This window comes from Bos grunniens, chromosome 8, assembly GCF_055505025.1.
Source record: "Bos grunniens cultivar Pamir isolate PY7600 chromosome 8, Bosgru_T2T1.0, whole genome shotgun sequence".
Classification (NCBI taxonomy): domain Eukaryota; kingdom Metazoa; phylum Chordata; class Mammalia; order Artiodactyla; family Bovidae; genus Bos; species Bos grunniens.
In genome coordinates, this window is record NC_141172.1 from 21,756,321 (window position 1) to 21,783,449 (window position 27,129).

At 42.4% G+C, this 27,129-nt stretch overlaps 2 protein-coding genes across 2 annotated transcripts; one reads left to right on the top strand and one right to left on the bottom strand.

The window, feature by feature from the left end:
- Nucleotides 1-7,977: 7,977 nt before the first annotated feature.
- On the bottom strand, nt 7,978-9,537 carry LOC147366806 (interferon omega-1-like). Its single transcript, XM_086414638.1, has 2 exons — nt 9,526-9,537; nt 7,978-8,343 (listed from the first exon to the last, which is right to left on the bottom strand). The coding sequence occupies exons 1-2, from the start codon at nt 9,535-9,537 to the stop codon at nt 7,978-7,980; spliced, it is 378 nt and encodes a 125-aa protein (XP_086270764.1).
- A 1,006-nt stretch (nt 9,538-10,543) lies between these two features.
- On the top strand, nt 10,544-14,097 carry LOC147366807 (interferon alpha-2-like). The gene is made up of 2 exons (XM_086414639.1): nt 10,544-10,553; nt 13,460-14,097. The coding sequence occupies exons 1-2, from the start codon at nt 10,544-10,546 to the stop codon at nt 14,095-14,097; spliced, it is 648 nt and encodes a 215-aa protein (XP_086270765.1).
- The last annotated feature ends 13,032 nt before the right edge of the window (nt 14,098-27,129 follow it).

The following is a 27,129-nucleotide window of genomic DNA, read 5'->3' on the forward strand; positions in this document are numbered from 1 at the left end:
TTATTTAATATATATTGTACAAGTGTGTGTGTATTTATATGTGTGTATATATTTTTGTTCAGTCACTTAGTTATATCCGACTGTCTGTGACCCCATGAACTGTAGCATGCCAGGCTTCCCTATCCTTCACTATCTCCCAAGTTTGCTCAAACTCATGTCCATTGAGTCAGTGATGCCAAGCAACCATCTCATCCTCTGTTGCCCCTTCTCCTCCTGCCCTCAATCTTCACAGCATCAGGGTCATTTTCAAAGGGTCAGTTTCTTCTCAGCAGGTGGCCAACGTATTAGAGCTTCAGCTTCAGCACCAGTCCTTTCAACGCATATTCAGGGTTGATCTCCTTTAGGATTGACTGGTTTGATCTCCTTGCAGTCCAAGGGACTCTCAAGACTCTTCCTCAGTACCACGGTTAAAAAACATCAATTCTTCGGCACTCAGCTTTCTTTATGGTCCATATCACATCCATACATGACTACTGGAAAAACCATAACATTGACTACATGGACTTTTTTTGGCAACATGGTATCTCTGTTTTTTAACACAGTGTCTATATTTCTCATATAATTTCTTCCAAGGAGAAAGAGTCTTTTAATTTTGTGGCTGCATTCACCGTCCACAGTAATTATGGACCTCAAGAAAATGAAATCTAACAGTGTTTCCACTGTTTCCCCATATAGTTGCCATGAAGTGATGGGACTACATGCCATGATCTTCATTTTTTGAATGTCGATGCAACTGTATATGTATATGTATTTTTTGGGGGGGGTCTGGTTTAGCTGTGCCTCAAACTGGTTCTCTAGAAACATGGTTAATTTAGGTTAGGGAAACCATAGATGTTATAGAGATTCTGTTTTACATGATGGCTGAAGATTTTCAAAATTTGAATTTTTGAAATTGCTATTATAATGGAATGTTTATTTATTGCGATTGGCATATTCATTCCAAAAAATCCTCTCTGTTTTGTTTTCCATGCATGAAAGCTGAATTGTGATACACAGAATGAAATATTCTAAATACAAAAGAAATGTTTCAACAATTAGAACATTTAAATAAAATTTGTGACTACAACATTTCCATGTGAAATCCTGATGCTTTTCTAAGTTAAAATTAATGAAACTCTATGTGAACTTACAATTTAACAGATGAGATGGCACTAGTGGTAAAGAATCTGCCTGCCACTGCAGGAGACAGGCGATGCCGGCTCCATCCCTAGGGTGGGAAGATCCCCTCTATAAGGAAATGACAACCCACTCCAGTATTCTTGTCGGAGGACCCTGGCAGGCTACTGTTCATGGGGACACAAAGAGTCAGAAACGACTGATAGACCAAACAACAACAACCATGCGGAAAAGTATAAAACTAGAGAAACACAAAGGAAAGTTTGTGTGTGATTTTCGATGTTATTATGGTTCACATAAGAAAACAATATACGTCTTGGAGTTCGCAAGTTATCACTGGAAGTCCTAACGCTGAAATGTTTCTACATTTAGTTAAAATATAATAATGAAAATGAATCAGTGACTTATATGTGTAATAAAACTCAAAAAAATTTACAATCTTACTTGGAAACCATGTTAGATCTGAAATACTATCAAGAACATGAGAAAAGTACCTTACCGTATTTTTTAAATTATACATCATTTGTAGCTCATCAAAAACAAATATATGAGTCAAGTATGTTTCATCAAAAAAATAATAAAACAATAGAAAAATAATTTATTCACTTTATGGAAGTGAAAAAATGGATAGATTTAAGGTATGAAATTGATACATTGGAAAAAATGATATGGTCATAAAATGTCCATGGCTAAAGATATAAAAATAGAGGGAAAATGGCTAATGCATGTAATAAGGAAAATCCATTTTTTCCCATTATTGAAAAATAAGATGAATACGTGGGTCTAAGAACATACATTTCACATTACTAGAATCACTACTGTGAAATAGAATAGCTTTTTCTTCACTTCTGTATTTGCTACTTTGTGTTTAAATTGTCAGGTCAGCTAACTCTTCTTTGATTCTAATTTCCTGCCTTCCTCCCAGCTGGAGTTCAGAGGAAACCAATATAGCCAATCTCTAAGCTCGATATGCCAGGAAATTTGGAAAACTCAGCAGTGGCCACAGGACTGGAAAAGGTCAGTTTTCATTCCAATCTCTAAGAAAGGCAATGCCAAAGAATGCTCAAACTACTGCACAATTGACCTAATCTTACACGCTAGCAAAGGAATGCTCAAAATTCTCCAAGCCAGGCTTCAACAATACATGAACCATGAACTTCCAGATGTTCAAACTGGTTTTAGAAAAGGCAGAGGAATCAGAGAACAAATTGCCAACATCCACTACATTATCGAAAAAGCAAGAGAGTTCCAGAAAAAGCAAGAGAGTTCCAGAAAAAACATCTATTTCTGTTTTATTGACTATGCCAAAGCCTCTGACTGTGTGGATCACAATAAATATGGAAATTTCTGAAAGAGATGGGAATCCCAGACCACCTGACTGCCTTTTGAGAAATCTGTATACAGGTCAGGAAGCAACAGTTAGAACTGGACATGGAACAACAGACAGGTTCCAAATCGGAAAAGGAGTACGTCAAGGCTGTATATTATCACCCTGCTTGTTTAACTTATATATAGAGTACATCATGAGAAACACTGGGCCAGATGAAGCACAAGCTGGAATCAAGATTGCAAGGAGAAATATCAATAACCTCAGATATGCAGGTAACACCACCCTTAAGGCAGAAAGTGAAGAACTAAAGAGCCTCTTGAGAAAGTGAACGAGGAGAGTGAAAAAGTTGGCTTAAACCTCAACATTCAGAAAACTAAGATCATGGCATCTGGTCTCATCACTTCATGGCACATAGATGGGGAAACAGTGGAAACAGTGGCAGACTTTTTTTGGGGGGGCTCAAAAATCATTGCAGATGGTGACAGCAGCCATGGAATAAAAAGCTTACTCCTTGGAAGGAAAGTTAAGACTGACCTAGATAGTATATTAGAAAGCAGAGACATACTTTGCCAACAATGGTCCATCTAGTCAAAGCTATGGTTTTTCCAGTAGTCATGTATGAACGTGAGAGTTGGACTATAAAGAAAGCTCAGCGCTGAAGAATTGATGCTCTTGAATTGTGGTGTTGGAAAAGATTCTTGAGAGTCCCTTGGACTGCAAGGAGTCCCAACCAGTCCATCCTAAAGGAGATCATTCCTGAATATTCATTGGAAGGACTGATATTGAAGCTGAAACTCCAATACTTAGGCCGCCTGATGCGAAGGGTTGACTCATTTGAAAAGACCTGGATGCTGGGAAAGATTTATGGAGGGAGGAAAAGGGGACAACGGAAGATGAGATGGTTGGATGGCATCACCGACTCAATGGACATGAGTTTGCGTAAACTCTGGGAGTTGGTGATGGAAGGGAAGCCTGGCGTGCTGCAGTCCATGGGGTCGCAAAGAGTAGGATTTGACTGAGCTGAGCCACTGAACTGAACTAAAGCCGGTATTTGACTACAGCCCATAGATGGAAGTGTAACTCCAGTTAATGTTTGTTCATGAATGCATCACTCAGTAGTCAACCAAGACTACAAGGCTGAGGACCTAGAACACAGAGATGGAGGTTGCCTCAGCTCTTCATTCTCTCAGTACTGTAGCTTGCTCCTTGCTCTAGTCCAACCCTGGATAACGGATCCCTGAAGAAAGGCCATCAAAGACTTCCAGGAACAGATGGAGAGCCTGGTGTGATGAAGTAACCCCTGCTGCTTAAACTCTCCTCTCAGATCTCACCTGGTTCACCTGCTTTCTTGGTTAAAGCTTGCGGGGTAGTTTTATGAGAGTCTGTGTGACACTGAACGTAGATTTCCCCGTGGTTTCCTTAGTTGTACATGTACCTGGACGCAGTCTCAAGAGAAGTTTTGAAGAACAGGTCAGGAGACATGATGTCTAATAACGGCAAGAGCATCATCATCGTTCAAAAAGATTTTGACTCCCAGGATGAGAACTGCCTTCAGAGCAAGTTTACAAGCTAGATAAAAAGATGAAACTCATTGCTGTATTCTCATATGCTTCACCTTAAAGTGAGAATTGTTTCATTCAAATTGATTAGGGCCTTAGTAACCAGAAGACTCCCAAAATTTCCAATCATCATATTTGGAATACATGGCACTCATTTTGCAAACTGTATCCAACTTTCCATCATTCTAACAGCATTCAAACTTAATGTGTTTTCATTTTCTTAAGTAAACAATGTGTTTTCCTTTAACTTTTAGACATTCCCCTGGGTTTACACTTGAACATAACTTCACATGCATCTCTAGTCCTATCAAGTCTCTTGTGAGCATTTGCTGTGTTGATTAAAAGCAACAGTCTTAGTAAGAACTACAAGTGAATAGTCACATGAGTGGAAGGTACTTTAAAGAGTTTGTTATTATTTTGGCTGTGCTACGTGGCTTAAGAGGCATTAGTTTCCTGACTGGGGATCGAACCCAGGCCCACAGCAATGAAAACATAGGGTCCTAACCACTGACAGCCAAGGAAGTCTCAATTACTTTAAATTTTGCAGTTTTTGTTCTTCAGTTTTTCATTCAAGGATTCAGAGAAAGTCTAAATTGCTTTAACATTATATATTTACTAAAATAAATGACTGTTGGAGAACTGAATGGAGTATGACAAAAGTAAAAACCATGTAAAAGTCATGTTAAAATAAAGCATAAATCCAACACATTTGAGACACAAAATGATAAAGGTTAAAATAATAAAAAATAGAATCTGCTTAAACATAAAAGATGCTATCGATTGATTTAATACACACCCTCCATTATCACTTGGAAGAGGTAGAAAAACCTAAAATCAAATAATACTAAATACTTAAACCAAAATAGGGGCAACAGAAGGCAGCCAATACAGAGCACGAAAATATAATGTAGGAAATAATTAGAGGTGGCAATGTTAACATCAATGAGATCTTTGTCATTAATATCAATATTCATACACATGAGAATTCCAGAAATAAACACATGAGAAAGAAATTATTCTTTGTTAGAAAGAAGTTCAATATACATAGGAAACACATTGAATCTATAATTAAATTTTAAAAATGCTTGAGCTAAATTTCAAATAGTATAAAACAATGAGTAAAAAATATAACATTATATAGCAATGTGAACAGAAACACCGGAGCACTGAAGTTTTACCTCAATGCTGTGCTTGCAAGCCTAGTTGCTTCAGTCGTGTCTGACTCTCTGTGACTCTGTGGACCATAGGCTGCCAGGCTCTTCTGTCCATGGGATTCTCCAGGCAAGAATACTGGAGTGGGTTGCCATGCCCTCCTCCAGGGGATCTTCCTGACCCAGGCATCAAACTGGTGTCTCCTCTTGTCTCCTGAATTGGCAGGCAGGTTCTCTACCATTAGCTCCACTAGGAAGTCCAGTACAATGCTACTAGTCTGTAAAACACCATATATAAAGTAGTAAAGAGAAGAACTGAAACTATCATTTAGAGGAGGAAATTAGCGATTAACACTCTTGGGCCCTTAACCTACAATAGGAAATATAACTTGTTTCAAATATCTATAAACCATCCATGAAAATTATCATACATTAGACTTCACAGACGGAGAAGGCAATGGCACCCCATTCTAGTATTCTTGCCTGGAAAATCCCATGGACAGAGGAGCCTGGTAGGCTGCAGTCCATGGGGTCGCTAAGAGTCGGACACGACTGAGTGACTTCACTTTCACTTTTCACTTTCATGCATTGGAGAAGGAAATGGCACCCCACTCCAGTGTTCTTGCCTGGAGAATCCCAGGGACTGTGGAGCCTGGTGGGCTGACGTCTATGGAGTCGCACAGAGTCGGACACGACTGAAGTGACTTAGCAGCAGCTTAGCAGCAGCTGACTTCACAAAAAATATCCATGATTCCTCCAGGGGAAAAATATTTGTATAAGTTGTGTGCCCAGATCAAAATGCACGCAATTAATTTTAATATTATTTAAAGCACCATTTAAAGATATAACATCATCCTGATAAATTATGTCAAGTCAAAATTAAACCATAAAATTAGCAATTTTGTAAGTAACGGAAATTAAATCGCTATTCCTCAAATTTTCAGAAGCAAAGATACACATTGAGGTGAATTCATATCCTGGAAACATGAATTGAAAATAGATTAGCCTCATTCATTAAAGTCGACAAGAATATTCATATAACATTAATAGAAATAGTATAAGAAAGTATCTGTCAAATGCGCACTTCTGAGTGACTGTGATTTGACTGTCATTCTGTGGAGTAAAGCTTGCTCTTCTCAAGAGAGTGGTAGTCTAGCTCATAACTCACATAATCATCATCCAAGTGCTTCTCCTCAGAACAATCACCAGGCATGCAGCAGACGTGCCTGTCACACAACATGCTAAAAAGACTACAATGGAGAATATTTTTAAATGTGTACTCCAAAGTTAAGATTTCGTAAAATTCATCATCTTGCTGTTTCACGAAGGATCTTCTTACGTGAAACTGTCCTTTTTTCCAACTTCAAGTATATGATACGTAAAAGCATGACAATGACTAGGCACTGAGGTGCCCCTGCTCAGATCCACACTGCAGCTCTGTAGTCTTGCCCAGCGCTGTATTTGCACCACCAGCAGAAGTTGTTACTGTGGTGGAAAAGACAGATAAGATCTTGATATCACTATAGTAATTATTTTACCTCATGAATCCCTGTAGAGTGTCCTGGGGATCTGCAGGGGCCCACAGACCACACTTTGAGAACTGCTGGTTTCCTGAATTTCCCTGCATCTGCTTTGGTCCGAGTGGCTCTGTAGCTTTAAATTCACAAGTAATTTCCTTGGTTCTTAAGATCAAATCTAACACCATTCAAAAGTCTATCACTGGGCCCTTTTCCATATCTCCAGGGTCATGCTATCCCCTACATGCATGAGTACAGTCTACCGACTCGGTCTTGTTAACGTCTTTAAAAGTACCAGGACCATTCCTGCTGCAGGGACACTCTATATGCTATGCTTTGTTTTGTATTATTAATTTTTTATTTTGGGAAATTTTGCTCTTCATGGGTTACTTCACAAATTCATAGTCATTCTTCAAGTCTCATACTTTGCATTACTTCCCTGGGGAGACTGCTGCTGCTGCTGCTGCTGCTAAGTCATTTAAAGGTAGTCTAAATGAGCTTCCCAGGATACTCACTGCCATCAGCATCTGATACTTCTGTGTAGCCCAGGGCCCAAATGTAAATACCTAATTATCTTATAACTACTTCTTTCGTGGCAATGTCCTTGCACCAGTGTGAGCTCTGTAAGGTCAGGGCCTCTGCCTCTCATACTCAAGACTCTCCACAAGGCCAGCAAATAAAGGAACGAACTGCACAACATCTTTCTGTAAAAATGTAGTTTTACAGCATTAGGCCTCGGGGCAAAGATTCAAAAGGAAGAGGAAGAAACATGTCTTCAAATACATTTCATGAGTAAATAAAAGGTACATTTTTATTAAAGAAAATTCTATATTCATAGGGAATAAACTGGAGAAGGAAATGGCAACCCACTCCAGTATTCTTGCCTCGAGAATCCTGTGGACAGAGGAGCCTGGGGGGCTGCTGTCCTTAGGGTCGCATAGAGTCAGACACGACTGAAGCGACTTAGCATGCATAGCATGCATGCATGTAATAAATAGAACATATAAATGCAAGAACCATAAAAATAAATAAATTAATATAAATAAATGAGTTACATTCATACAAAAACATGTTATTCAGTAACATTCAGCCACAGGGCATCAGATATATTTCCTCTAATTCTAAAAGCAGCTGGATATTGATATTCTCAATATTAATGCCAATATCAAATGTCACTCAAACTATTTCATAGCTGAGGCAGAAATCAGAGTTTTGGAAATGACTGAAAATGAAGAGTCTGAGCTAGGACATGAGTCACTGAGAATCAGGTTCCTTCTTACTTTCTGAGTTTTCTTAGGAACTAGTTAACACAGAAAGCGCCTCGTGATTTCCACTCTGACACTTTCCCAGGCCCAGCCACTGTATTCCTTCTCTTTCAGGTAGACATGGATGCCCTGGAAGTACCATTTCAAGGCCAGTGTGGGGCCCACCCTTCCCAGGGCAGAGTCTTCCTCTCCCGTCACCAGGCCCAGGCAGGTGTCCAGGTCGTCCAGCTGCTGATGGAGTCCAGTGTGGAGCTGCTCCAGGCGGGTAGTGTCCCAGGCAGCAGAGGCACGCTCTGTGTGGAAGAGGTTGAAGCTCTGCTGGAGCATCTCGTGGAGCACAGAGAAGGCCTGGGCCTCTGGAGCTAGCCGCCACTCACTTGCTCCTGAGGGAATCTGAAGTCTTTCCTGTACCCCAGACAGGAAAGAGAGAGGTTGTGTTTATTTGATCCAAATGTGAAGGTCTCCTGCTTTTCCAAGTCAAGGTTCTGAGGAAGTTCATGGACTCTGGAAGAGATGGGGTTAGAGACAAGCATCATCAGTGTCATCATTGAGGAGATGAAGAACCATTGGTCCATTCCACAAGGAAGCATTCCGGTTGAGATGAGCGGTTGTGAGCTTTGCTTCATCTTCATTTCATTTAAGCATCTTCTGTTGTGTGCCTCTTAAATATTAAGTGTTGGGGGCCAGAGTGAGGTACTCTACCCGTGGCAAAGGTCATGAGGAAGGAGGCTCGACATACGCAAAGGCGGGATTGAGCCTCAGGAGTCCCCCTGGAAATCCTCGAGCGTCTACCCCCATAACCACAGCCTGCCTACCTTAATACTTTGTGCTCTCACCTACACCTCTGACTTTACGGGGGGCTGTCCCCCACCACCTCTTTCAGAGAAGGAGTTAACTTAGAGCTCCAGTTAATAAAAACTCCTGGTCGTGACCAGAGTGTTTTAACCTACAAACTCCTCTGAAGATTCTCTGGCCTGCCTGACAGGCTTGTCCGGCCACATGTGATTGCTCACAGCCTCCCAACCGTGAGAGGCACGAGATGCTTTAAACCTTCTAAAAAACAGGTTCTTTAGAGAAGTTAGAAAACTATTAGTATAAGTATAATGGGCTAATTAGAAATTGTATTGGTGAAGGGTTTTTCATTTGTTGAGCCAATGTTTACTGCTAAGTCTTCACATCCCCTGCCCTTACACACATTAATGAATATATAGAAGAAATAAGTATTAACCTTTGATATTAATCATGTTAGACCTTAGGCTAAGTAAATTCTTTCCTAAAACCCACTACACCCTCACCCTATAGGAATGTAACTTTATTTGGGTGGCATCTGTTTTAAGAATAATCACCCTTGGAGAAAAAATGTTCTGGTTGACTGACCACTGTCACAAGGAGAGGGTCATCAATTGTCAGCAGACCCCCTGGCCAGAAGATGATGTAACACCCCTAAGACCTCTGTATACATTTGTATGAAGCACCTGACTTTGATAAAAGTCAGGACTGCTGACCCCGCATGACTTTTGTATAACATCTCAGTGTATAAAAGTAGACCATGGAAAATAAAGAATTGGGATCAGTTTCTCGAAATACTGGTCTCCCCATGTCGCGCTCTCTCTAACTCTGGTTGAGTCTCCCTCTGGAGCGTGGAACCCGCCATGCTTACTAATTATTCCTGGGCTTCTAAGATCCGACCGCGGAGGCCTCAGTGTCTCCTCTCCTTCGGGAGAACAGAAGGACGCCTGCGGCCTACGTAAGTGGTGCAAACTTCTTGTCTTGAAGTTTTATTGGTCTCCCGCATAAACCAAGCTACTCAGCCTCTTTTCTCCACTGAATTTTCCTACTGAGCTATCCTCATCCTATTACTCTTTATATCTTTGATGAAATATTTGAATAAATAGGTCGCCAACACCGTCCCCACTTCGAATACCCTGGATCAGCCGGGGCTGGACCCCGGCAATTAAGTCCAAAATTTTCGTATTCTGAATTTACCCAGATTCATGTACTACCTCATTTTGGGCTTGCCTTTCAGTTCAAGAGCCTGGAAATCTGTCATGAGTTTCTGCTCTTCTGTATCCTTACATTGAAGTAAAATGTATTCATTAAAAACATAGATGTTCTAATTCCATGGAATGCTTATCATGTCAGTAACTTGGAACTAATGATATATTAAGAGCTATTGGATTTTTCTTCCTGATGCTAAGATCAACTTTTAAGGAAACTTTGTCAGACTTCTTTGTCAAATCTTTTGCTGCCTCTGCATATTCCTCTTGAAAGAATTGATCAGACGTGAAAAATATCTGAGCTTTATGCATGGATATCACCTTATTCTCTTCAGCAGAACTTTTAGTTTGTCAATTTTGGTTTTATTTATTCTCCATAACTGAGGAAATTACTAAACATTTATTATGTGCCAATCAAAATGCTGAGCTTGTTACAGAGTCCAAGTTGCTCTGCTTGCAGCTGGGTAAATCAATGAATCCAAGACGAGGTGTTGGGAGCAGGAAAGGACTTTATTCGGGAACTGGCTGACTGAGAAGAGGAAAGGCTAGTGCCTCAAAATAACCATCTTGTGGGGGTCCTGGGTGTCAGACTCTTTTATGAATCAGACATGGGAGGAGGTGAGGCAACAAAGTAAAGGACGTTTAATTCCTGAAAATATCTCCCAGAACAGCCAGCAAGCCTCAGGTAGGCGGATGTGTTAGTTGCACTTCCTGATAGTCATTTCATGGGTGGTATGAAATGGAATATCTCATGTCCTGTCAACAAACAAAGATGTCATATCTATCTGTGATTCTGGCCTTCCCAAATGTGAATTTCTGGGACAAAAAGAATTGAAGTCATAGAAGCAGATCCAGTGTAAATTCAAAACCGACCATTCCTGGTTACAAACTAAGCCTATACCAAGATGATGAATCCTCCAAAGTCACCCTCATGAAAGTAAAGTGTAACCACCGCTCCTGTCCAAGTGTTCAAGTGGTTAGAATGTGCCTTTCTTAGCCCAGGCCTTTGTCCTTGCCATGTCCAAGCAGGTACTTTTATACAGTTTTCATATTGCTACCTCTTCTTTGTCACTTGTATTTCAGTTTGTAAAACCTGTGCTAATGTTCCTACAATATTTTCTATTTCCACTTTGACGTTTATGGCAAAAAAAGGAACAGAAATGTAAATGAATAGAATAGTTAATGTATTTCCTTCACGATTTTTCAAGAGATCAAAACTTTCCACTCATTGAACATTCCTAGAAAGTAAAAGGAAGCAATGAGTGAAGAAGTAACGCACAAAGGTAAAGAGAAAGTAAATGATGTAATGAAAAAACTATAGTGACGTCTCTGTCCAAATGACAAATGTCACTTAACTACACAAACAGGGATGAAGAGCTCTACGGAGTGACAGATTGCAGACCAGCTTATGTGAAATGGTTAGCTGCAGACAGAGCCTGGGGAGGGTAGCAGGCTCTTAGGCACAGTGTTACCTAAAAGGATAGTGGACGGCGTTGCTAACTCCCAGTATCTATTTATCTTTATTTGTCTGTTTACATTTCTCACTCTTCGTGGATGGTATTGGATTCTGAGGATGTAAACCTATTAACTCACCCTGAAAAGAGACTGGGGTACAGACTGGACGGTCATTTTATTCATGTGTGAGGGGTCAGCTGTTAGCTGGAAGCTACTAGATGTAGTGTTTGGACAGCACATCATGTTCACGCAAGAGATGAGATTAGACGTTATAATGCTGACCAGTCAGCTAAGCATTAAGGGAAGGGAAGCAGGTCATCTCAGGGAAATTCTATCCAGTTTCCATAGTTGGATGTGTATATTTTCTGCCTCATGGGAACAGTAAACAGATACTGAAATCTTATGTGTCCAAGCATTGTCAGAAGTACGTTACGTCCTACAATCTTCAGAAAAATCCAGAGAAACTTATATGATTATCAGTTCCATATAAGAGGAGACAACCATAGTGCCAAAGGTCACACAGGCAGCGCAGGCTGCAGCTGTGACATCAACCCAGGAGTCTTGCCCCCATGTCCACTGTCTCATGCACCGGACCGAGCTGTCTGCTCTGACAATGTGCTTCTTATTTTAGAGGAACACTTAGTAAGGTCTTCCTTTCCAGTTCCTATTCGTCATTGTCACAAAAGTGCCATTCACTCATTCCAGGGACATGACAATCATTAGATGACAGCTGAGTACACAGTTCCCTTTGCACCTGATAAGTTCCAATCCTATATTTCAAGTGGTGTCACGTTGAGATCTACAGAGGAGCCTGGCAGATTATGGCAATTAAACCACTACTCTGAGAGTCTCTGCTTCCACCTGAGATAATATTTTGAGAAATTATCCAGAAAGTTAAAAAATCCATTTAGATTTACTCTTACTCTCTTTGTTTGCAGAAGATTATCGTTTTCTGAAACAGTCTTCAAATACTAGGTCTACTCAAACTTTGGTGTGTATAGTTCTCTTAGAACTACTTCTGGGACAGAGCTGAAGCTCCAAGACTTCAGCCGCCTGATGGGAAGAGCCCACTCACTGGAAAAGACCCTGATGCTGGGAAAGATTGAGGGCAGGACGAGAAGGGGTCATCAGAGGGTGAGATGTTTCGATTGCATTGGATCGACTCAATGAACATGAATTTTAACAATCTCTGAGAGATAGAGAAGGACAGGGAAGCCTGGCGTGCTGTAGTCCATGGGATCAAAGAGAGTGGACACGCCTTAGTGACCAACAACAATGGGACAGAGACCCCTCGGTGCACTTCCTCTGGGACAGACACCTTCCTGGATTCCCCACATGTGCCATTACTGCCTTTAGGGAGCTTACAATCTATCAGGGCAGTCAAATGTTACATAATTAGAGGGATTACTTAGCTCACTTCCTAGTGAAATATTTAAGGAGATGAGATTATCTGTACTATCTCACAAAGACTGAAGCAAAGGATCCTGTGAAATATTGTAGTGGTAGAGGAGAAAGAGAAATAAACACAGGCAAACATGAATGTTTTAGGACAACCAGCACCTTAAAAAGTGACTTGTGGATTCTTGTTGCAAAATAACTCATTTTTAACAAATGATATTAGTGATAGTGTTCCCTATAATGTCTCCAGGGAGCTTAAGGCCTACTCAGGTGATATCGTAAAGCTACAATCACAACTGGAATTTTTTAAAGAAGGGAGAAAAGGGTAAATGAGGAAAACATGAGAAAAATCAAAAGCTTCTCTCATAAGCTCTTTTCGTACTGAGCATTTCTTGGTCACCTGGAAAAGCCACCTTTTGTATGAATATTTTGTCCTTCTCTGACATTGACCAGACTCTTCTCCCAGGAACAACTAAGGAGGTGTAAAAAGCATAACATACGGCTGTGTAGCTATCAACCACAGTGGCACGCATGATTTGATGTCCCCACGTAGGCACTCATGGCAAAAATTAGCACTTTTATTGATTTCATTACAAAGAGTAGAAAAAGAAAGGAAAGGGCAAACTGTGGAAAAACCCAGAAAATGAAAGTTTCTCTACTCACTCTTTAAGAGCCACCCATCACCCCAAGCCCTCAGACCTTGCCTAGATCTCCCCTGCAGGCAGTCCTGCGAGCCCCCAGCATCCCAGTGGCCCTCCCCATCTCTGTGCTGCTGGCCCTGGTGATGCTCTGCTGCAGCCCCACGTGCTCCCTGGGCTGTGAGCTGCCTGCAAGCCGCCTCGGCAATCTGGAAAGCTTCACACATTGGAGTCAGATGGAGAGACTGCCCGTTGTGTCCTGTCTGAGGGACAGGACTGACTTCAGATTTCCTCAGACCGTGGTGCACAGGACCAGGCTTGAGAAGACAGAAGCCATAGCTGTTGTGCACGGGTTGCTCCAGCAGACCTTCCAGCTCTTCGGCACCACGGGCTCTTCTGCAGGTCGGGACGAGAGCCTCCTGGACAGATTCCTCGTGGGACTTGATCAGCAGTTGGAGGACCTGGACACGTGTCTGAGAGAGGGAAGGACACCGGAACAGTCACCTCTAGGGAGTGAGAACTCCAGATTGGCTGTGAAGAGTTACTTCCAGCGAATGAGTGTGTATCTCAAAGAGAAAGAATGCAGCCACTGTGCCTGGGAGGTTGTCAGCATGGAAATCAGAAGGTGCTTGGTCTTTGCTAATGAGCTCATTGGAAAACTCAGGAAATAAAAAAAAACATTGAATGTGAAAACAGTTCATCTGGTCAACTAAATGGCTATTTTCTAAGACTCAAAATGCAACCTTTAACTCGTTTTGTGTCAGATGACATATAAGTAATAGCTAATATGTGGGATTATTTAAATGTATGTTAAATGTTTTGTTACCATAACTTTTCAAAACAGATGTAAGAATCCATTTTCCATATCTTAAAAAGTTGTAATATTCATTTATTTATTTCAATTATCGGAAATATTTACACCGTTCATAGCATTTAAACTTTATCATTCACATTTGCTTTGTTTATATTTTGTATAAGACTACTCTTGTTTTTCAGGAGAGAAAATAAAAGTAATTTGAAAACAACAAATGGACTAGCACACACCTTTGAATAAAATCTAACCCAAAGCCTGATCCTACAAGATAAACCTATACTGAAGTCACCTGAATACAAAGGGAATGGGGTTACCCACCTAGGGTCATAGAAGGAACAATGGACAATGTGAGGAGGGATGAATGTGATTCTTGAGACATAGATTAGAAGTGGGAGGGAGATGCGTGGAGAAAAGCCCAGGTCATGGACACAGTTTCCTGCTTGGGGCCTGTAAGAATCGGAGCGCCTTCAAGGATTAGTGGAGAACCATATACATCATGCGGAGAAGGCACTGGCGACCCACTCCAGGACTCTTGCCTGGAGAATCCCAGTAATGGGGGAGCCTGGTAGGTGCAGTCCATGGGGTCTCTAGGAGTTGGACACGACTGAATGACTTCACTTTCACTTTTCATTTTCATGCATTGGAGAAGGAAATGGCAACCCACTCCATTGTTCTTGCCTGAAGAATCCCAGCGACGGGGGAGCCTGGTGGCCTGCTGTGTATGGGGTCACACGAAGTCGGACATGACTGAAGCAACTTAGCAGCAGCAGCACATCCATCATGGGAGGTCAATCTGCATATGTGGAATCTAGGGTCCTGGAGTAGGATGTGGAAGGGAGAGTAAGTTTTCTATACTTGGTCACTCCTGAGAAAAGAGTCTTCCTAAATTGTTCAAATGGAGGCAAGAAGAACAAGGCAGCCTGGGGATTGCAGAGACAGCTAAGAGATGTGAGAACCAGTAGCTGCCATGTGACTCTAGAGAGGTAAAGAGGGTTTCTTAAGCTTATTTATATATATTAAACACACACGTCATCCATAAACTTTTAAATAACTCATACAAAGGAATGCCTACCCTTGGCTTCTTGGAGGATGCATCATGATCCTATACTGTTAACAATTTAATGGGTATCCTTCTAGACATTTTCATATGTAGTTAATAAATTTGTACATATGGACAGATATGGACTAATGTATATCACATAAATATCCATTTTTCATATAATTCAGTTTCTCATTTATTTATATTTCCTTGCAAATAGATCTTTGAGATTTTTCTTCATTTATACATCAAAATAGATTGCCTAGTTATAAAATCCTGCATTATGTCTTAACTGCAAAACTAAGATAATCATAAAGGCTTATCTTGAAATTGTGGTAAGATTAATTGCCTTAATTTATAGCACATGCTCACAATGGTACCAGACACTTCCTAAGTGCTCCTGACGTACTAACTCTTTGGGTTTGAATCTGGTTAGAAGATTATTTCCTGATGTTCTGGTTCTGTGCTCAGGAAGATGAGGCAGTTCCCAGAGAGCTGTTCAGAGACAGATTCCTGCAGCTCACCCACCACTCAGTGAGAGGGGAAATAGCCATTCACTGGGATGACGAGGCCAAGCCTGTTGCAACAATACCCAGAGTTCTAGACGGAAACATTCCTACCTGGCACACAGGCCAGCTGTCTACAAGGACTCACCCCCACCCTCACTGGATTCTTTTGTTTTCCCTGGAGTTTAGGAGCTCAGAGTTTCAGCCAGGAAGACACAGGCGTCTGGCAGGCAGTCAGGAGGATCCTCTGCTCTGTGCTTTCACCTCAGCCATGAGGCCAGGCCAGAGGGGATTCCCAGGCTGGATCCTGAAATCCCGTTTGGCAGCTTGCATTTAATTTCCTTTTCACTTGTTGCATCAATTTCGTTGCTGTTTTTGCCTTCTGTGGTTCATTACACAATCTCTGATGATGTAACAAAACTCAAGTCACTTGTCGGATTTGAGTATGTAGATGGCTTTGCTTTGGGCTGTTTCTCTTTAAGGAAGATTCAGAAACTGCCTCAGAGACAGGAAACTAACCCAGAACCCACACAGTGGGACTTGCTCACATGTCAGCAGAGGGGGGTCTCTGAGGCTTGTTCAGCAGCTGCAGCCAATGTGTTGTCCCTTTTAACCGTTTTCTCGACCTTGGGTTAGCCTGACTCACTGCACTCCCGACAGTGATTCTGAGGATTAAAGCCCAGCTCAGAGAACGGCCTGGGATCTGAAGTAAAAGCAGGCTTGATGCTGACGGGCACTTTTTGAAAGGGCAGGTCTGAATGTCCAGCAGCAGCGGGTCCTGGCAACAAACAGTGAAAACAAGGCCTGGGCTGCTCCTGCCTGTTCCTGGGCCATCGATCCTCTGATGGGCGAATTCTGAGAGTGACAGGGTAGCACAGTGTGGGATCCTCTGGTTGGGTATGTTCTGGAGGAGTTAGAAGAGCTAGGCAGAGAAGCTTTCAGCCGAGTACCTAGTTCCAGCTGCATCCTGAAGTGAGCTAGAAAAAAAGTGCACAATGAGTCTATCCAAGGCCTGTGACAAGATGTGCAGGGTGTGAGAAAGGGGAAGAGAGAAGACTGCAACCAGGGGCACTTAGATCTCTCTGCATATTGTCCCTCTCCACACCAGGTGGGAGGCCTGAGGAGGGGCTCTGGGCCCATCAGCTATTGGCTGTGAGCACAGGGCAACCCCAGCCTGGGCAGAGTCAGCCTCAGGTGCTGAGAGAGGGCGAGAGCGAGGCCGCAGCTGGAAGGTGGGAAGACACTCCCTTCCCTCAAGCTGGAGACAGACTCTCCATTGTGGTCCTGAAGCTTCACAGGAGCTCTCTAGGTTGCTGAGCAAAATGTCTCCAGTTTAGGTTGGCCTATTTTTAAATTTTGTGTATTTATACAAATGGTTTGTGTTTTCTTTTGAGTTGAGTTTTTCTTACTCACTACTATGTTCGTGCATTTATTGTGCTTCTTACATCTTGTTATTAACAATCCTATTATAAGCCTAGACAAGAACTTATTTGTTTATGCCATTTTAAGGGATTTTACGTCATTTCGTGTTTGGTACTGTTATCAATAGTGCTGGTATAAGTATTCTTTACTTATATCCTGATGCATATGCACTTGATTTTTTTCCAGGGTCATTGCTGGTCATTGCTGGTCATAGATCATAGGCTATGCATATTTCAACTATGCTACAAAATGTTTTTAAAGTACAAATTTATACACCAAATAGCAGTTGCTCTATATGAACATCACCCTTGACATTTTTAATCCTTTAAAATTTTTATTTGCAGACAATATACATTCATTTAAACATTTGAAAATCCAACCAAATACTTTTAGATATAGCATTTGTAAACTTAGCCAGATTAAAAACCAAAATTATTTTGTTATGTGTTTGTGTATGAAAATGTAAGGAAAACTCAGTCCATTAAAAAGTAGAAAATGTAATGAAAAAACTGTTTCATTCATTCTTGCAACAACAGTAAATAATAAATATGTTGGAAAAAAAAAACCAGAAAGAATGTGAAAAATATATAATCAAGCCAGTAGCTAAAGTTTATTGAGAGACATTTTAAAAATAGTCCAATAAGTCGGCAGCATTTGTTTCTTTTGTTTATGAAATGGTTAAGAAACATTTGCTAAATAAATATTTGCTCACTAAATGACAGTGTCAGTCTCAGTAGGAGGTGGCCTTGACAGTCTCCTATTGTAGACTCTGTATTCCCTTCTCACTGATGCTGACCACCTCATCACATGCTTACATGTCTTTTGCTCTCTCAGAAAAGAATTAGTTGGGCAAGTTGCTTAATCCTTATTAATGATCAAGATGGAAAAAAAAGAATCTGACAGAGATTTCTAACAGAGAAAGCTATTTTTCATTAGTTTCTGGCCATCTAATTTGAATCAAATTTTAATTATAGCCTTGTACTTAGAGGCCAAAAGTGAGGGTAATTTGCCTGTCAATGCTACATTCAAAAGGATTAAAGTCTGGGACTTCCCTGGTGGGCCAGTGGTTAAGAATCCACCTGCCAATGCAGGGGACATGGGTTCCATCCCCGGCCAGGGAGGATTACCTGTGCTGTGAGGCAACTAAGCCTGTGCACCCCAATAGAGTCTGTGCTCTGCAGCAAGAGAAAGCTCCACAGTGAGAAGCCTGAGCTCCTTAACTAGAGATCAGCCCACGCTTGCTCCAACTAGAGAAAGCCCACCTGCTGCAACAAAGAGCCAGTCCAGTCATTAATTAATTAATTAAAAATTACCTAGTCTACACTTTATTAAGAACTCCTTAATGCCTCTCTCTCCCACAGAGACTCTGGTTGTAGCAGCTTTTTATTTTTTATTTTTGGTTCTCAGACTTGTGGGATCTTAGTTCTCTGACCAGGGATGGGACTCGGGCCTCCTGCCCTGAAAGCATAGAGTCCCAACCACTAGATCTCCGGGGAATTCCCAGATCTCCTTCGTTTTTTTACCTAATGTTCTTTTTCTGTTCTGGGATGTCATTTAGGATGCCCCATTACCTTTAATTAACTCCACCAGACTCCGCTTTGTGCTCAAGGTCCTCCCATCGTCCCATCTCTCACAGTCTCACCCCCACCGCCAGGTTTTCTTGGTCCACATCGCGGTGCCACCACCCCAAGACGATTGTCTCATCACCTATGCGCGCTTTCACTCTGTCCGCAAAGCCGTCCCATCAACTCGAAGCCAAAAGCCTCAGCGCTGCCACCGTGTTTCATTTTGTGCCCAACGCCTTTCCGTCTTGCCACAGCGAATAGTCTCGTCGCCACTTCCAGGTTCCCCTGTGTGGACCACACCCATCCATCCTCCGGTAGTCTCATCCCTCCGCCGGGTTTAACTCTGTCGCAAAGCTGTCAAATCGTCCCACCATCGGTAGTTTTTCGCCAGCGTCACGTTTCACTTTGTCCGCAAGGCGGACTCAGCGTCTCAAATCCAAGCAGGGCTCCCCTGTATGAGAAACGCCCTCCCATCACCCCATAGCCAATAGTCTCCTCGCTTCCGCTGTGCTTCACTTTGAGCACCAAGCCCGCCCATCGTCCGACAGCGAATAATCTCAGCCACCGCGGCATCTAAAGTGAGCGCAACGCCGCCCCCAGTGCCCCACAGCCTCTCGTCTCAACGCGACGTCCGCTTTCACTCTGTCGGCAACACATTCCAACGGTCTTATCTGCAACAGCCTCACCCACCCCCCACCCTCGCCGGATTTCACGTGGTGCAGGACTCTGTCCCAGCGTCCTCTCGCCAATATTCTCATCGCCTCCGCTGTTTTACACTTGCCCCAAGCCCTCCGACTTCTCAGCGCAAACATCGATAGTTTCATCGCCGTCTCAGGGTCCTCCTTTGTCCTGTCTCATCCCCACTGCAGGGCTGAAATGCACTCTCTTCGTAGCGCCTTCCCATCGTGCCATAGGGAATACTCTGCTAGCCACCGCCCTGTTCTCTTTTGTCTGCAATGTTCTGACAAGGTCTCATCGCCTGTTGGCATCGTCCCAAAGCCAATAGTCTCCAAGCTGTCTATCTCAACGCCAAGCTGGCTTTCGTTTTGTCCGCAACGCTATCTGTCCTCTGAAAACCAAGACTCCTTGCCACCGCCGACTTCCCCTTTTTGCCCAACGACCTCCCGTGGTCCCAGCGCCTATAGGCTCATCGGCAAAGCGGTGTTCCACTTCAACTCCAAGGACATCGCCCAAGGTCTCATCTCATCGCCCTGTTTCACTTCGTGCAGAACGCCTTCCCATCGTGCCATCGGGAATAGTCTCCTGGCTAGAGCAGGCTCCCCTTCGTGAGCAACGCCCTCGCATAGTCCCCGTAGACAAATGTCTCATAGCCGATGCTGGCTTTCACTTTGTCCGCAACGCTTTCGTCCATTCTTCTCAAAGCCACCACCAGTTTCCCCTTTATGCCCAACGTCCGCCCGTGGTCCCATCGCCTAGAGGCTCACTGCTGCCGCCGGTTTCCCCTTTGTGCACAATATCGCTGTCCTGCCTTCCCATCGCCAATAGTCCCATCTCCACCGTGGTGTTTCACTTTTCTTCAAAGCTGCCCTATACTCAGATCACCCAAGGTCTCATCCCCACCGCCGGGTATAAATTTGACCTCAACTCTTGCCATTGTCCCATAGCAAATAGTCTCATCGCCACTGCCGAGAATCGCTCCTTAGGCGAGACTGTCATTGCGGCCACTGTGTTTCATTTTGTTCCGAAGTCCCTCCCATAGTCCCACAGCGAATAGTCTTGGATCCACCGCGGGATTCGACCTTCCATCCCGGCCCCTACTTCGCTCCCCAATCGTGGTAAAGCCAATAGTCACATCGGGGCCATTGTGCTCCACTTTGTGCCGAACGCCCTCCCATTATCCCACAGCATACCGTCGTCTCCTAGCTACCGCGGGATTCGAGCGTGTGAGCAACGTCCCAGCAGGATCCCACAGCGAGTAGTCTCTGAGCCAACGCGCGCCCTGTGCGCAACGCACACTCCGCCGTGTTTCACCTGGTGCACAACGCCCTCCCATCCTACCACAGCTTATCGTCTTCAAGCCAACGCGAGATTCCAGCGTGTTCGCCACGCTCCCCCCTTCCCCGCCATCAAAGCGGCACAGCTAGTTGTCTCATCCAGGATACCGTGTGTCACTCGGTCAGCAACGGCCCATATGAGCCGGCAACCAGTAGTCTCTTGCTCACCCTCTAGTTTCATTTTGGGCACAAAGCTGTCCATCCTCGCATCGCCAAGAATCCCATCACTGCTGCCCGGTGCCTTTCTCTGAGCTGTGGCTTCCCTCGCGCCAGAAGCCAGCGCCAATCTATAAAATCAGCCTCATCTCGCTCAGAAGCCCCGCCTTGGGGGTTCTTTTCCTCAAACATGGCCAGTTCGGGTTGACATGTGGAAAGAAAGCCCACTACTCAGGCGATCTTTCCGAACATGCAATATTCTGGCTCCCTACTCAGGACAGGGGAAACCAGCCCTTTTCCATAAAAGGGCTAAAGATATGCGCACCCTTGAATCAGTGGTCCTATAAAAAGCTCTGTGGAAACTTTGCGTCCTGTCTCTCCAGCAGCCGCACGCAGTCAACTACAAACTCTTCCAAGACTGCGATTCGAAAGCAAAAAACGATCGAACCACAGCGTGAGCGCTCTCGCGGTCGCCGGGAGAAGCAGGCCGTCTGTGGTTCCATCTCAGCGCTCTTGGCTCATCGTTTCGCGGTGCTCGCGCGCCCCCTCCGGCCATCTGCAGAATCACTGACATATTTATGGCCCCCATCCACTTGCTGGTGGAAGGAGTGATGCTCTGCTGCATCCCTGCTTGCTCTCTTTGCTGGAACGTGCCTGGGATCCCGTGCCAGAAAAACAAGGAAATCTTCAAACACTTGAAATAGATGCAAAGGTACCGCTCTCAGTCGCGCCTAAAGGACAAAGCCGACTTCAGATTTCCGTGGAAAAGAGAGATGATCACTCCAATGCAGACGACTCAGGGCCCCAGCAACCACTATCTGAGGCTCCAGCAGAGCTTCCAATTCTTCACCACGGAGGACAGCCGTGCTACTCGGCAGCCCGGATCAGAGACTGTGAGAACTGGAGCAGATGCAAGGAGACAATCTGTGCTGTTCTCATTGGGACTTGCTGCCCGGTAGTATTTCCATGGCATCCGTCTCTACCTCAGGGAGCTGGAATACAGCCACTTTGCTTGAGAGGCTGTCAGAGTGGAAATTAAAAGTGCCTTTCCCTCTTGTAAGAATCCTCAAAGAAATGGCAACAATACAGATGTTTATATTTGTAACACTCGCTAATGAATTCCATTATTGTTTGCTTCCTGTTCCAAAGCAATTGCAGCTCATACTGCCTCAGGCACTGAAAACTGAAATGAAAATCGTGATTTTTCAGGAACAGGTGTGGACAGCAGAACAGAATGTCTTTTCTTGTTTAAAGATCTTTGATCATCATTTAAAAGATCTCTTGATGTCTGCGGGGCTGGTATTATCTATACTCAGGTTCAGAGTTTCTTTCTCATGGACAGGTTTTCAGGATCCTCTGTTCTTAAAGATCTTTCTCAGTTAATTCTAGGTGCTATACAGATGAAGAATAAACTGTGCGGATTTTCATCATAATAGAAACTTATCTTTCCTTCTCTGAAGAGTACCTTCTGGATCAGGTGAATCTTCTCATTTGCTCGCATTCAAAGGGTCATTCAGAGACATGGGTGCCTTCTGTTTTGTGGCTTTTTCCATCAACAATATGTGACTCCAAGGCTGTCTGTGGTACTTGGATCTAGTACAGCTGGCAGTAAAGGGATGAAGTCTGGTGGCTCACAGGGGATATTTCCAAGGGCCAGGACTATACAGGGTGAGAGCACTTCCTCTCACATTCCATGGACTGGATTTATCCTCATGGGAATCTCATTGCAAGCAAGTTGGGAAACTATTGGGTGATGAATGGATGAAGAGATAAGTTCAGGGTGCTGACTTTCAAAAATGCACAACACGAAAGTTGAAAGTTAAGTGTCTGGGGGGCAAAATGAGGACTGCAGCCCAGGAGACAGCACATCAGATAGCTCTGAGAAGCTGTTCCAAAGACACACAGAGGGATATATGTGATTTTGGTGAAGGGGGAATACATGTACTCATGTGCCTGTTTTTTGTGGAAGTTTTCTGCCAGTGTCGGGGAAGTTTCTTGGAGTCACAAGAAGCAGTCATCACCATGAAGGATGTTCATGCTTTTCTAGATATGAGGAGATAGAAGAACAATTGAGTTAAAAGGGGCTCCTGAAAATCGCTAACCTTCTGAAGATTTGTTCTGTCAGTTTTCGCTGCACACAGCATGCCTCACTTCTGCTTTCCACCTTACATTCCTTTCCAGGGGTGTTAAAAATCAGCAGATGCAAGAACACGTGATTGAATCCTTGTAGGTAGATGGCAAGTGCCAATGGCACGTGCTAGTTTGTACTTGACAGGGCATGAGACCACGTTCACGTTTGTACTATTTGTTCAAATAAAGTTCTGGTAGGGGCTGAGGGAAAGAAGTATTGTTGCTTCCACACACTTCGTTAAAATACAATCTGACCCAAATGCTTTTTCTCCAAGTTCAGCTTTGGGGAGAATGACAAGAATGCCAGTCATACTTCACAGTATCATCCACCCTTTGAAACAAATATTCAAGCTGATCCCCCAAAGGCATTGCCTACAGGAAAATATCCACAGTGTAGACACATTACAGGCTGTTTCCTTACTACCTGAGGGAGACAAGAAAAGAAGAATCAGGCAGTTCCTTGCAACTACTTGAGGATGACTGAAGAAACGTGATGAGTGAGTCTTCCATTTGGGTCCAGGCCCAAGAGCCTCATCCTGATCTTCTAAATACTGGAAATGGAAAGTTGAAGACAGTCTTCCTAAAAATGAGCTTCAAAAACTATCTCACACATGCTGTGTGGGAGGACAAGAAAAACAAAAACAAATTTTTGTATCCACAAAGAGTTAAGAGATAAAATTAATTGCAATTGATGAAACACTATATAAAATGTTTGACACATTACTATGCTTAGTCTATTAATACCACAAATAGTCACTGAATTAGTCTTGCTGTTATCCTGCTGATGAGGTAACATTTATGGTGCAGGAGAATAAATAATAGAGGATAAGATAGCAATTCAAGTAAACATTTGCTGTTCACCCTTTTATGTTAAAGTAGCAAGACACATGTGTATACTTATTTAATATATATTGTACAAGTGTGTGTATTTATATATGTGTATGTATTTTTGTTCAGTCGCTTAGTTATATCCAACTGTCTGGACCCCATGAACTGTAGCATGCCAGGCCTCCCTGTCCTTCACTATCTCCCAAGTTTGCTCAAACTCATGTCCATTGAGTCAGTGATGTCAAGCAACCATCTCATCCTCTGTCGCCCCCTTCTCCTCCTGCCCTCAATCTTCCACAGCATCAGGGTCATTTTCAAAGGGTCAGTTTCTTCTCAGCAGGTGGCCAACGTATTAGAGCTTCAGCTTCAGCACCAGTCCTTTCAACGCATATTCAGGGTTGATCTCCTTTAGGATTGACTGGTTTGATGTCCTTGCAGTCCAAGAGACTCTCAAGAATCTTCTTCAGTACCACAGTTCAAAAACATGAATTCTTCGGTGCTCAGCTTTCTTTTTGGTTCAAATCACATCCATTCATGACTACTGAAAAAACCATAACTTCGACTACAAGGACCTTTGTTGGCAACATGGTATCTCTGCTTTTTAACACACTGTCTATGTTCCTCATATAATTTCTTCCAAGGAGAAACAGTCTTTCAATTTGGTGGCTGCAGCCACCGTCAGTAGTAATTTTGGACCCCAAGAAAATGAAATCTGACAGTGTTGCCACTTTTTCCCCATCTATTTGCCATGAAGTGACGGGACTGTATGCTATGATCTTCATTTATTGAATGTTGATACAACTATATATGTATATGTATTTTTTTGGGGGGGTCTGGTTTAGCTTTGCCTCAAATTGGTTCTCTAGAAAGGTGGTTAATTTAGGTCAGGGAAACCATAGATGGTATAGAGATTCTGTTTTACATGATGGCTGAAGATTTTCAAAATTTGAATTTTTGAAATTCCTATTATAATGGAAAATTTATTTATTGCGATTGGCATATTCATTCCAAAAAATCCTCTCTGTTTTGTTTTCCATGCCTGAAAGCTGAATTGTGATACACAGAATGAAATATTCTAAATACAAAAGAAATGTTTCAACAATTAGAACATTTAAATAGAATTTGTGAGTACAACAGTTCCATGTGAAATCCTGATGCTTTTCTAAGTTAAAATTAATGAAACTCTATGTGAACTTACAATTTAACAGATGAGATGGCACTAGTGGTAAAGAATCTGCCTGCCACTGCAGGAGACAGGTGATGCGGGTTCCATCCCTAGGGTGGGAAGATCCCCTCTATAAGGAAATGACAACCCACTCCAGTATTCTTGTCAGAGGATGCTGGCAGGCTACTGTTCATGGGGACACAAAGAGTCAGAAACGACTGATGGACCAAACAACAACAACCATGCAGAAAAGTATAAAACTAGAGAAACACAAAGGAAAGTTTGTGTGTGATTTTCGATGTTATTATGGTTCACATAAGAAAACAATATACGTCTTGGAGTTTGCAAGTTATCACTGGAAGTCCTAACACTGGAATGTTTCTACATTTAGTTAAAATCTAACGATGGAAATGAATCAGTGTCTTATATGTGTAATAAAACTCAAAAAATTTATAATCCTATTTGGAAACCATGTTAGATCTGAAATACTATCAAGAACATGAGAAAAGTACTTTACCTTATTTTTTAAATTATACATCATTTGTAGCCCATCAAAAACAAATATATGAGTCAAGTATGTTTCATCAAGAAAAATAATAAAAAATAGAAAAATAATTTATTCACTTTATGGAAGTGAAAAAATGGATAGGTTTAATGTATGAAATTGATACATTGGGGAAAATGATATGGTCATAAAATGTCCATGGTTAAGGTTATAAAAATAGAGGAAAAATAGTTCATGTTTGTTCATAAATGCATCACTCACTAGTGAACCAAGACTACAAGGCTGAGGACCTAGAACACAGAGATGGAGGTTGCCTCAGCTCTTCATTCTCTCAGTATTGTAGCTTGCTCCTTGCTCCAGTCCAAGGCTGAATAATGGATCCCTGAAGAAAGGCCATCAAAGACTTCCAGGGACAGATGGAGAGCCTGGTGTGATGAAGTAACCCCTGCCCCTCTCAGATCTCACCTGGTTCATCTGTTTCTTGGTTAAAGCTTGCGGGGTAGTTTTATGAGAGAGTCTGTGTGACACTGAACGTAGATTTCCCCGTGGTTTCCTTAGTTGTACATGTACCTGGACGCAGTCTCAAGAGAAGTTTTGAAGAACAGGTCAGGAGACATGATGTCTAATGACGGCAAGAGCATCATCATCGTTCAAAAAGATTTTGACTCCCAGGATGAGAACTGCCTTCAGAGCAAGTTTACAAGCTAGATAAGAAGATGAAACTCATTGCTGTATTCTCATATGCTTCACCTTAAAGTGAGAATTGTTTCATTCAAATTGATTAGGGCCTTACTAACCACAGGACTCCAAAAATTTCCAATCGTCATATTTGGAATACATGGCACTCATTTTGCAAACTGCATCCACTTTCCATCATTCTATCAGCATTCAAACTTAATGTGTTTTCATTTTCTTAAGTAAACAATGTGTTTTCCTTTAACTTTTAGACATTCCCCTGGGTTTACACTTGACCATAGCTTCACATGCATCTCTAGTCCTATCAAATCTCTTGTGAGCATTTGCTGTGTTGATTAAAAGCAACAGTACTAGTAAGAACTAGAAGTGAATAGTCACATGAATGGAATGTACTTTAAAGAGTTTGTTATTATTTTGGCTGTGCCACGTGGCTTAAGAGGCATTAGTTTCCTGACTGGGGATCGAACCCAGGCCCACAGCAGTGAAAACATTGAGTCCTAACCACTGACGGCCAAGGAAGTCTCAATTACTTTAAATTTTGCAGTTTTGTTGTTCAGTTTTTCATTCAAGGATTCAGAGAAACTCTAAATTGCTTTAACATTATATATTAACTAAAATAAATGATTGTTGGAGAACTGAGTGAAGTATGACAAGAGTCAAAAAACATCTAAAACTCACGTTAAAAGCATAAATCCAATACATTTGAGACCCAAACTTAGAAAGGTTAAAATAATTTTAAAAAATTAATAGAATCTGCTTAAACATAAATGATGCCTTGATTGATTTAATACACAAACTCCATTATTACTTGGAAGAGGAAGAAAAACCTAAAATCAAATAATACTAAATACTTAATACCAAA